General features: G+C 42.1%; 1 protein-coding gene across 1 annotated transcript; it reads right to left on the bottom strand.

Annotated features, from left to right (window-relative positions):
- Nucleotides 1-2,728: 2,728 nt before the first annotated feature.
- kcnk4b (potassium channel, subfamily K, member 4b) lies at nt 2,729-11,327 on the bottom strand. The gene is made up of 7 exons (XM_085175355.1): nt 11,224-11,327; nt 10,687-10,948; nt 7,449-7,563; nt 7,173-7,333; nt 6,207-6,393; nt 4,940-5,082; nt 2,729-4,851 (listed from the first exon to the last, which is right to left on the bottom strand). Exons 2-7 carry the CDS (start codon nt 10,873-10,875, stop codon nt 4,243-4,245), a joined length of 1,404 nt encoding a protein of 467 aa, XP_085031481.1. The 5' UTR covers nt 10,876-10,948; nt 11,224-11,327; the 3' UTR covers nt 2,729-4,242.
- Nucleotides 11,328-12,800: the final 1,473 nt, after the last annotated feature.

Raw genomic sequence — 12,800 nt, 5'->3', positions numbered from 1 at the left:
AAAAAAAAAAAAAGGAAAGAAAAGAAAAATACTTGCTTGGAATACAAAGTTCGCCCCCTGTGTTATCCTGTATGGGCTTCTGTGTAAGTCTGCTCTACCAAGGTTCACTTTATTTGGCTATTTTATTATACAGCAAAGAAAACAAACGATTTTCTTTTGTCAAACTTAGAAGCCTCCTGCTTCTAGAAATAGTCTGCTGCCCCCTGCGCTCCCCAACACGCCTGGCAACAGCTGGCATTAAGAAAGCAGAGGAGTTGTCACGAAAGAGTTGAAAAGCTTTTCTACTGGTGTGGTGAAAGTGGAGAGGAGGGGGAGGAAATCAAGAAAGACAAAGAAATCGGAGTAACCATAGTAGCCTATTATTTAGATATCTCCACCCAAAGCTGCCCGGCGTGATCCGGCTCTAATTATAGCCCAGTATACGTTGGTTTCAACTGAAGCAGTGAGCGCTGTGTCCGAGGTGCGGGACAGCAGGCTCGCTGTGGTTACATAGATGCTGCGCGCTCGCGGCAGGATTTTCGTGGCGCGCGCCTCACAGGGAAAACTGACGGCGGTGTCACTGCGACCTTGAAGCAAGGTCATTCAGCCTGTGCTGCAGAGACTGCAATTCTTCTGCGGGACTGCATCACACTGCTGCAGACTCTGCATTACCCGGTTGGAGGCGAAACCCGTCATGCTATGTTCGTTAGATTTGCGCACAAATCTGTTTAAAGCGGTTTGTACGATCGTGTTTAGCGTAATAATATAGGTCTAAACACGTGATTGACATTGAGTGTGGATGTGCGGGGATCAGAAACCTAAAAAAGAAATAGAAAAAAATGCCAGATGGGGTCCCTGCGGGTGCTCCTCATAGGGGGTCATGACCTGAGACAGGTGTCAGCTGATAGGCTACATAAATTCTAACAAGAAGCTCTTTTTTTTCTTTCTGTATCCACAAAAGGCACTGGGCACTGCATTAGTGAGTCATAGCTAGCACGACTGACTGAAAACAGTCTCCACCTATACTACAGACGCTTATTATTAGACTACAGGCTGTAGCAGGCTGATTCCAGAGTGGGGCTGAACTCATTTAGTGCACATAGATCCACCTTAAAACTTAAAAAAAAAAAAAGAAAAGAAAAGCTGATCATACAGATTCAGCCATCACCAAAAAAAATGCGAGAGAGCACAGGGGGAACATTCTCTTCACAGATGTTTTATGCTGCTCTGCTGTGCACATGCCATCTCTGAGATCTTCTCTGAGATCAGAGAAGGCTGATTTGATTATATGTTCAGGATGGTCATGTGAATGCTGACTAACTCTGTCAGTTTTGTTTGAAATGACCTGTATCGGACCGTGACTGGAGCTTCAGTGTGTCCTCGTTATGGGGCAGCTTTGGGGATATGTCTCTAACTGACACTACACTACAGTCTGTGTCTCTTCTTTTTTTTTTTAAACCTGAATACAGAAGAGCTTACATATTTACAATCCTATAAAATATATATTTATTTCGATTTTAATTTAGAGTGGAATTACTCTTTAAATCCAGGCCAGTAGCGTGCTTTAGCCCACCCATGTGGCCACCACTCGACCCCTGGTGGCAGCTCGGGGAAACTGCAGCAGCGGTGCTGATGACGTTATAGCAGCTGAGCAAGTGTCCTCCAGTTAAAGGTCACCCACTGCCACTGCACATCATCGCTGTCTCCTGACTTCCTGATTGCAATGCCAGAACAGTGCCTTTTCTTTTTAGACATCCTGCGGGGAAAGTGTCAGATTTCCAGAGGCCGGTCGACCACTCCGTTGTTTTCTGCGCTCTGCTTGCTCACCACGCAGACATGACTGCAGGCTGCAAGTGTGGCATCTAGGTGGTCACAAACAAGCGCACACAGAGGGAGAAATTTCAGTTTTCAGTCACAGATTAGATGTGTTGAAGTACAGTTGCATCTTTGACATTGAAGGTTTGCGCCACCTGCTGGCCGTGTTTAGAGAGAAACAAGCTAAAGAGGAGGGGTGTGTATCTACATTAGTGACAGTCTCAACTTTTGTCTATCTGATATTTTGTAACATTAAGGTACACCGGCTTTTCTTAAAAAAAAAAAAAAAATAGAACAAAAGAGCAGCAGTCACACTGTACTGCTGCACTGTGTTTGTCCTTGGTGCCATTTTCAGGTTGAAACAAGCTAGAATTTCAAACAGAGTATCATTTACACGAGTCAGATGAGCAGCTACACAGCACATTCTTAAAAGGATAGACTGACAACTCAAAGGTCCATGCTATAATGCTATTTATATAATGCTGTGAGATATGCAAGTCTGACAGCGTATGCCTGCTTTTGTCTCCACCAGCCTAACCTAGCCTATAGAATGTATTAAAGTCAATGCTCGGGTTACTTTATTGTGCTTAGAGTGATACTTTTTCTTCTTATTGCTGTTTGTAGCTATATGCCATGTTTTCTGCCAATATGGCTGCACGCTAAATATAAACTTTTACTTCAAATGTGATTATTTTTGACTCTAAACTAAGCATCTGTTCAGTTGAGGAAGTCAAGTCAAAGTCAAATCATCCCCTCAAATTAGAAAGTGATTTTTAAAAGCATCTTCATTTTACCAGTGTTTTTTTTTTTTAAACCGTTGTTCCTCGATTACCAAACATAAACATTAGCCTGTTCTTGCATCATTGTGATGTCATAAATAAATAATGATGAATGATGAATAAATAAAAAGTGTTTTGTACAGTAATCTCTATGTCCTTTTATATGATATATTACTTAATATGTTTATTGAATTACTTTATTTCAAGGTCAACTATGACCTTGGGCGCCAACCATGAAGGTCAAGGTCAAATGCTTAGCCAGCCTAGTTACTCGTATCCTTCATACAAGGCCTTGTATATTGTGGAGAAGGTTGAAGATGATCCGTAAAAATCGTGGGTATTATAAAGTTTTTACTGAATTTGACATTGACTGAATTTTCACCAAAATGAAATCACCTTGAGCTGTTTCCTGTATCTACCATCACACAGAAATTGGAAATGATATCTGGTAAACTGTGGACACTAGACTGCTAACAAACAGGTAAACAGCCAGACAAACAAACTAAACTGTTTACATACTCCCTGCGTTTCCAGGGAGAATAAACTGAAATGAACCCATTCATCCAGTTTCTTAGCTGCTTATCCAGTTTAGGGTTGCAGGGGGGCTGGAGCCTACCCCAGCTGTCATAGGGCAAAAGGTAAGGTACACCCTGGACAGGTCACTAGTTTGTCATAGAGCTAACACGAGGATACACACAAGCATTCACACCTACAGCATCAACAGTAAACCTAAGTTGGGGAAGTTGGAATACCCGAAGACAGAACTCATACAAATTCTACACAAAACGGTCAAAGTAGCTCAATGGATTTAAATTCAGAAACAGCAATGAACAGAAGTGTGAGAGATGGGGGATGATGCTGGAAATCTTTGAAAAATGTGAAGAAGAAAGAAAACTGAACTCTTAAATTTATTTCCATGTGTTGCACCTTTTCCTGTTGGTAAATACTCCACCCCTCCTTGCCATTCCTACTACAAAAAGGAATTAAGTAAGAGATAAACAAACTAATGACAGAAAAGTCTCTGTTTGTCACTATCTACTATAGAGATTTGGGATTTTATTATAGTGGGCCCACAGTTAAAATGAAAATATATTTTTTTATATAAATAAGATGATTACTATATTTGCCTATTGGTAATAAAATGCTAATTTCATTTCTTGTTTTATTAAAAACAACTTTATTAGGCAGATGTATGTAGTGCAATAGAATTCAATGCATTTGGCCATGAAAATCTAAATATAATGCAGTTTACAGGATTTAAAAAAGATTTCAATACATACCAAAAATGTACAAGAGGATCTCGAGTACCTGTTTATTTGTTGGAGGGATTCAGTAGTTACTGTCACAGATCAGAGAAGCCTCTCTTCAGCACACTTGTGTATAGAGTTTATCGTGACTACTATAAAGCATGTTCACAGAGTCGTACTGCACTTCAGTCCTGGCCCACTAGAGAGCAGTAACTCCTCAGCAAGTAAAGGGAACACTGGCATGAAAATCTCTTCATCACCTTTAAGGGAGGCATAAACACTCACATGCTAAGAACATTAAATGCAAAACCACACGTGGCTAAGGCTTCAACATCTTGTTTTTATCTTGAATGTATGTATGCAGGCACTATATATTCTACAATTAAAACTCCTATGTCAAACGAGACTCAATACATTTGCTATCATTCACAAGGCTTGGGTGGCAAATCTGGAACGGATCTGGGGTTTCCATTGGGTTCCTTCTTGTTAGTGCTGTTGGGGCTGTTGTTTTTGTGGTTCCTCTGAGGAACTGGCTTTCTGTGGCGTCTCCTTTTTGGCTGACGGGGATTGGGCTTTGTTGGATTTAGCAGGGGATCCAAATGTAGTTTGCCGCTCTGAGTATCCGAGGACTCGTCAATAAATGCAAGGTTTTCACCAAAGTAGTCCAGAGGCTGGGACATGTGGGGGTCAGGAGGAGCCTCCTCCTGTTTGGGTTCTGCAGGCTTTTCTTCTGGGACTCGCTCCGTCTGAGTGGCCTGAGAATCTGTCTCCGATCCAGACCCTGACTCATTAGAGGAGGATGATGATGAAGAAGAATATGACCCAGACTCTTCCTGACTCTCACGCTGCTCTTCTTGCCCCTCAGGCACCCCGTTAGCTGATACACTGTGACCATGGCTTCGAGGGCCGTGGCGGCGCTTTCTCCTACGCCGTTTAAAGGGGTCATCGATTTTTCCTGGCATGCGAAAGTCCACAGACATATTTTGGATGTTCTGAGTCCAGTCAGTGGCGTGTGCTCGCAACTCCTCCATCTGAAAGGAAAAGGATGAAAGCAGAGATGATGGAGAGGAAGTAGTGGAGACAGCTAGTGATAAAACAGGCACAAAAGAACAGGAGTACCTCAGCCCTGGTCTTCTTTGAAAGAACCCGGAGCCAGTTACCAATCATTGTGAGGATAGATGCAAAGTATGCAAGCCCCAACAAGATCCAGAACCACACCAAGGGTTTGTACCAGTGGTCGCTGCCTTCCTTTCCCGAATCCCCTTTGACACAAAGACACATTATACAGAAGCAGGAGGTAAAAAGGGGCCAGCGCATTCACACATCCGCCCATGAAACCATCCATTTCCATGGAGTAAATAAACTGTTAAGATAGCAGACTAGATAATCAATAATTCATCTGTGAAGAAAATCATCATAAATAATTTACGACATTGTCCGCGCTAAGTGAACTTAATGCACCACGACTGACAGCTATATTTATGGATGACTAATTAAGTCATAGCTCCTACTTATCAACAGATCAATACCTTCAACGAAAAAGAAAACTACGAAAAAGTAAATGATATAAGCTATACTGACCTGGAAGCTATGATTGTGTTTCAGCTGCATTACTTTTATAGAGCTTAATAAAGCAGGATGTACACTAGTGGCAGGCTATGGGCATCGGTGGTGGTGCACAGGGTGTGGAGAGTGGAAAGGATCTCATCTTAATAAAAATAAAAACAAGCAGAAAAAATCCGGCAGACTAATTATTGGGGAGATAGTGGTGGTCTGATGTGACCTCAGGGGTGAAATAAACCTGTCCTCTCTGCATGAAGTAAGGGTGAGCACTGACTGTCTGAAGACAAACCTGACACCAGATCCACCCACCCACTTATCCAGTTTAGGGTCATGGAGGGGCTGGAGCCTATCCCTACTGCTGCCTCTCTCATGCTGTATTTTTTGTTGTGTTGTTCCTCCAGCTGTCGAAAGCCTTACTTACATATTATTGCACAATTTACACGATTATCACAGCTGATTATCCGGTACTGAAATAAAGCCAGCCTCTAAAAGCATCAAAGTTTCAAATGTCAGCTTATCAGTAATAAAGTTTTATAATAATCAAATATGTCAGAACAAGCAGAAGGAGCCATTTAAAAACTTTGACAGTATCAAAACACATGGATTGGGTGGGGGTGAGGGGGTGGTGGGGATCACCTCCCATCAAGCTGTTATAAAGGGAGGAACTATCAACAGGGACCAAAGCCATTTCTTGTAACTGGCTAGAATGATAAAGGGCCGCCGCTTGAACTAAAATAATACTGAGACAGATGGCCTTTTTCCATTTCCACCTTCCTATTCAGTGTGCACCCCTGCAAGCCAGCGTGGGTGGTTGATTATATACCTGCAACATAGTCTCCAAACCCCACTGTGGTCAAGGTGATAACGACGAAGTAGGCTGATTCCAGCAGGGTCCACTCCTCCACCTCTTGAAAAATGAAGATTGGCAGCGCAACAAAGAGCACGCAACCCAACAGGATGGACAGGACAGCTGAGATCACACGCACGATGGTGGGACTAACTCGCCATTTCTGTCAGAAAAGGACAACCAATTAGTGCCATGAATATATAGCCTGTATATAAAAGATGGACGTGGTGACGTGATGTCACTCATTTGTTTGTGAAGTCATTTTTTAAGCCTTGAGTTCAGTCTTTTCGCCATCTCCTCCCTAGCGTTTTGAAACCAGACGTCATGAACGAGGTTTGGGTCTGACTGAGAAACCAGCCTGCCAAGCTATGCCGACTCTGAATCTTCTCCTATTTTATCGCATTTCTGACACTGATCGGACCCCAAATATACAAAATAAAAATCTTGTTATGTCTGAGAAGACTTGATACCATCAACTGAGGCCATAAATGTTTTGGATGAAGGGAACCAAACGCTTCTATGCAATTGAGACCAATTTCTTCTTTTCAAATACAGGTGTCAATCCCTGATAGGCTTTAGATCAGGGGTAGGCAACTCCAGGCCTCGAGTGCCGGTGTCCTGGAGGTTTTAGATGTGTCCATGATCCATCACAGCTGATTTAAAGGGCTAAATGACTCCTCAGCATTTCTTGAAGTTCTCCAGAGGTCTGGTAATGAACTAATCATTTGATTCAGGTGTGTTAACCCTGGGTGGGATCTAAAACCTGCAGGACACCAGCACTTGAGGCCTGGAGTTGCCTACCCCTGCTTTAGATGATGTAAGGCATTGGCTTCACTCTTCAGACCCAAATGTTAGATCCATCTATTATTTATAAAATCTATGGATAAGTATGTTTACAGTGGCAGTAAAGAAGACATTTTAAATATTTTTTGAAGCTCTGACCAGGAAGAGCTTCTCTATCTTGGCGACAGTTTTTCTCAGCCCAGTACCCAGATGGTCTCCCACTCCAGCGAGCAGGATACCAAACATTGGGATTCCCACCAGGGCATAGAAGATGCAGAACAGCTGCCCTCCTTCTGTTTTGGGAGAAATGTTTCCAAAACCTGCACATGTGGGATCAGAGGTAGAAGAGCAGTTGTTTAAAGACTTCAGATGTAATTAATGAGTCCCATCATCCAATTAAATTTAGTGAACAAGGACTTTTAGCTGGACACCAACCGATGGTTGTGATGATGGTCCCTGAGAAAAAAAAGGCACTGGCCAGATCCCATTTGCTGACATATGTAGCGTTGCTTATGGGATCCACACCTGCTCCAGTGGCCTCCACCACCTCCTGGGAAGGGACAGTGGGGGGAAGGTTAGTACTTAGTTGATGAAACACTCCAATAATTAATGTTTCACTGGAAAAGAGGCATTAACAAACACATGAATGAATGAGCCCATCCCTGCTACGGGGTACAAAATGCACTGTCATGATCAAAAACAGGAAGTTAGCGGCAATGAACAGCTGTGACGGCTCCATTCTGTCCCGGGCATATCGAACCGCTTACAGCACAGAATCAAATTCCCTGATTCAATTATCGGAACATAAACCTAAGCATGATGAGGTTAGGAATTAACTTGGCCTCTCCAGAAATCATTAAAACCAATCAATTAAAAGTTTAGATTGACGATTGTAGAAATGTCTACTGCCAAGTACGTCTGTCCCAACAGATTAGCAGAAACTGGCTGAACTTCTCACCCTTTCAAATTCTATTTGTGCAGTGACAACTGACTAAAAGAGAAGGTTTGAAGTAGGAATCAAATCAGTGACACTGTAAGTACAAGATATGTGCTGTTCGGGTATCAGTGAGCTCTGACTTTGCATGAATTTACCTGCATTCTAGTGGATACAGGAAGACACTGCAGTGAGGTTTTGTGTCCAGAGGGTTTGGCATACGATAATTAGGTTACTTTTACTCCTCAAGTTACATTAAAAGCGAGAGGCAAATTATGAGGTTAGTCATGCGCACCTCAGTCTCAGTCTGTGTACTCTGTGCACCGCAGAAAGGGATGATTTGGAGCCAGAAATATAATCCTTAGTAACTGTGTTCAAGAAACTTCCTGGGAATGCTAACCATAAGTGAGAGGTTCAGGTTTTCATCACACAATTCCCTCACAGATGTAGTGAAATACACAACAGACATGCAAACGGCAACTATGAAAACACAATGGTGTTCATACTTTACATGCTATCAAATGTATGTGATATAGAAGCATTAATTAATCTGCTTATTATTGACAATCATTTGTCAATGTCACATGATTGTTTAGATAACCAGCAAAACTTTATAAAGAAGGAAATTGAGCCAGGGGATGTTGTCACACTGACTTCATGAATTGCTTGAAAGATTTAATATTTATCTACATTCTTATATTTATTTAATTTCAGCGTACAAACTGGCAACTGTAAAAGTTGTAATTTCGCTTATCTAAGCTCAGCTTATACTGATATACAAAAGGAGACCCTGCACTGATAGCCAGACCATGTGAAAAAAAAGTCACGTGGAGAAAGTTCACCAAGCACACCTCATTATTTATTAGCCTTTCAAATCCATAAATTTAGAATCTGGGGTTGGCAGTGATAAGAACGTCTATATGGAGGGACAGCTGAAGCTGTCTTATTTAAATCTGACATCTCGAGTCTGCTGCTTTATCTGGTACGGTGGTGTCATCTTGCCAAGATCTGAAGAGCTCCCTAAGGTTTTCAGATAAACATTTACAGTGACGAATCAGAAAGTAGCTGCACAAATTTTGCCTGAATGGAAGACCTCCGGAAAATTCTTTCAGTGTCCAAAAATAACATTAGACAATTACACAACATGCCTACATCAAGGCAATGATACTTTTGTTTAATAAATTCTTCAATAAAATAAATGTCACATGATCAACCACATCAATATCTGCTGGTAGAAAATATAGCATGATCTTTGATAAAGTATGGTGTGCTATGTGACAGATGCTTGAGGAGGAAACTGTAACTAGAAGACCTCATGAAACATCTGAATGTAACATCAGTTCGGTGACACATGATCCACAGTGGCTCAATAGCAGTTTTCGTGTAAGCCGACATTAAGTGCATTGTGTCCCCACTTCTATAAGTGCACTGAGGTGCAAAGTTCACCCAAACCATCCCAATCCTTTCTTTCTTTTTCTGATGGAACCAAACAGGAGCTATCATCACATCACTGCACAATATATTAGAATCTACATGATTTTAATCAAGCAAATTGTCAAATGCTCTTTTTACAAGTAGAGAAACAAGAAAGTGTTTCAGCTTGGACTTCTTACTGTGTTCACCTATTCATTTGGATATTTTAAAAAAACACACCTAATCGCTCACGTGCTTCCTCTAAATAAACACAAAATACAACAAGACCTGCTTGCGTGCTTCAGTGTCCTTTGATCCCTTTAACCTTTTCCCAGATGTCGCCAAGTTCATGCATCACTTTGCAAGCGTAAACAGTAATTTACAATGTTCATTCTAGAGTGAGGACAAGCGTCTCAGGATCACAGCTAGGTTGCCAACGCTCGACCCATCTGTGGATCAGCTGTCACGCAGTTACGCTCATGAAAGGAACCTTGCATAGCTGCTCTGACCACACCTGTTATCTGGCTCATAGTCGTCGTGCTGTGCTGCTGCACTGTGTCACCAGCAAAGCTCCACTGAACACGTTACACATCTGAATGATCATCCTAAGGATCCACAAACTCAGCCAGTGCGTATAAAACATGAAGCAGGTATGTGTCACGCACTCAGCAAAAGTGTATTTTTAGCTAGAGAGGCAGTCGGCATCAGAGGTCATCATGACACTTGTTTGGAGTTTGCTAATATATGATTAACAGAAAGCAGCAGCTGGGCTAAGCTAGAGTCACTTTTTGAATGCAAAATGTGTAGTTTCAGTAACTCAAAGTTTGCTGTATGCTGTTCAATTTAGTTAGAAGCAACAAGAGAAGTCGCTACAATAAAGCAGCAACACACAGAATTTGTCAGGATTACTGACAAAATGACACGAACGTGTCATATTTAAAGGGATCACAGCTTTTAGTCTTTCTGATATTTTCATGCCCATTTCCCTTAAAGTCTGAGAACTGAAGGTTCAATAAGTTTGCACTTTATCGAAGCCAATACTTTCTATGCATTTTTTATTGCAATATATTCTTATTGATTGGTAGTATCCTATCATGTCGTGACATCCATGTCATATCTTGCAGTATCATATCAGGTAATATCGTGTCATGTAGTATCGTATCGTATCGTATCGTATCGTATCGTATTGTTTTGTGTCTTATTGTTTAGTATTGTATTGTAGCAATCAATATGACGCTGTACCTGATGGAGATTGTAAAAGAGAAACAGAAACAATTTTTAAATTTTCAAAATAAAAGCCAGATAGTGAATGGCTCCTCTCTGTACCTCTATAAGAACCTCCAGCTTGTCTGAGTCGACACAGGAGAAGTTCAGCAGGAAGTCCCGGCGTGTGTCCTGCAGCTTCATGTGCACGCCCTCCTCCTGCGGAGCCTCCAGGGCACGGAACACCACAGCTCCCAGCACCAAGTAAAGAAGAACCCCCGTCAAGATGGCGAGCAGGGTGGAGCAGCGCATGGCTGCACCTCCACTCAGTCCAAACGTTGGCTGCTGCTTCTCTCTGCCAGCCTCAGCGCTGGAGTTGCTGCAGCTGAAATATCAGCAACCACACAAGTAGACTGGTTACACACTGACTACGGAGCTGCCCACACGCCTGCAGCAGCCAGACTATTAGGTCCACAGCAGGCATTAAATGGACTCAGTCATCACCACTCTGCTGACACACATTGAATGCAACATCCAGCACATAAAGCCTGCTCTGTGACCTGCCTTTAACTGAACAGATGTTGCATGAGTATCTATAAAAGATAAGCAATCCATGTCATGAATAGCTAAAACAGATGCGATCATAACAGTGGTGCTCACCTGTTAAGCCGCCTTAGTTGCCCCCGTTTTCGTCTTTTCCAGTCCCTCTCTGTGCTGGCTCTAAGGATGGAGTCCCTAGAGCTGTAACCACTGGGGAGCCCGTCCCCCTCACACTCTGAAGGAGGGGACACTACACGGGACCACAGACAGATTTTTATGTGTAATTCAGCAGTTAGTTTCAAATGAGTAAAGAGGAGCAAAGGGCTCACTTCCTTTAAAAAAATAGCTGTCAGCGCCAAGGATCAATGACAAAGAAACAAAGCCCTGAGGTGTGGCAGTGCAGTTGTTGTTGTTTCATACATCATCATCAGAAGCCTTTAGTTAGTGATGACCCCCAAGAAAGGGGGGTTTCCAGCACTGGATGGAAAGTTAGAGAATTATGATTTGGTTTATTCCCTTTAGGTGATGTTGATCAAAAGTTACAGTGCTGGTGTGGAACAGCAGTGGAACTAAAAAACCAACAGATATGTCAGACACTTTCTGGGAAGTTTAGGAAATTATTTAAGAAGGTAGTATTTTATCAGTGGGTTCGATAAGTCTGTCACTTGCTATTCATTTTGCATTACTGGTCTGTAAGCCAGAAAAGGAAAACAAAAGAAGCTCTCCTCCCCTGAAGTTCGTTGACTGTGGTTCGTTGACCAGTCAGCAGGTCCGCTGGATTGGATCCAAAATTAGAGCAATAAATTGTCACACTATGACTGCAAAAAGCACTTGGGCTCCGAAGACTTTTACAGCTGCTAGGACTACACAAAGGGGCAGTCCATTTACTGAATTAAACGCATTCCAATCAGGAGTATTTATAAAGCACATCATTTAACAGCATAAAATTACCTTAAATATTTGGTTTGTATATACAATCTCATAGATTTGTAAAACAGTCAGTAAAATAAAACAAATATCCAAAGGTGCATGTGAGTAACAGTGTAACTGTAGTTCTTTAAAGAACATACTTATCTACACTACTCCAAAGAACATCTAAACACTGATCACAGCAAAGCAGTTATTCAACGTAAACATATATACGACTATAGCACAGACTGATTATGGACCAGCTGACAGAAGGAAGTTGTTCTATCCTGTGCATTAAGTCCCAACAGTGCTTCTGCAGCAGCTAAGCTTTATCCATCCACAGTGATACCATTTTATTACCACTTAGAGTCCCTCTGGGTCCATAAAATTCATGGTACTGACCAGCCCCTGTGTGCTTACCTCAATATGTAGGATCATAAGATTCCAGAGAAACGGCCACCTCATGCAAAGCGTTTCAGGAGTTCGGGCAGCTGCATACTGGGAGTTTGTGTGTGTGAGAGTGAGTGTGTGTGAGAATGGTGGCTGGTGCTGAGTGCACACACAGCAGAAGATACTCAATCAAACTGACTTTATATAGATAGTGAGGGAGTGAACTGAAGTGAGACAGAGAGAGAGAGAGAGAGAAGGCGGAGATGGTGGTGAAGCTAGACTCAGCTTGTTCAGTGTCTTTTTTAAAGATTTCAGATGTGCCGCATACACATGATGCAGTTTGGATTGTTTGCTTTATTTTGTCATTTTAATGTTTCTCCTGTGCATGAGCACGTTGC

Source organism: Neolamprologus multifasciatus, chromosome 10 (assembly GCF_963576455.1).
Source record: "Neolamprologus multifasciatus chromosome 10, fNeoMul1.2, whole genome shotgun sequence".
Classification (NCBI taxonomy): domain Eukaryota; kingdom Metazoa; phylum Chordata; class Actinopteri; order Cichliformes; family Cichlidae; genus Neolamprologus; species Neolamprologus multifasciatus.
The sequence above is the reverse complement of the archived record's forward strand: the minus strand, read 5'-3'. Positions and strand labels throughout refer to the sequence as shown.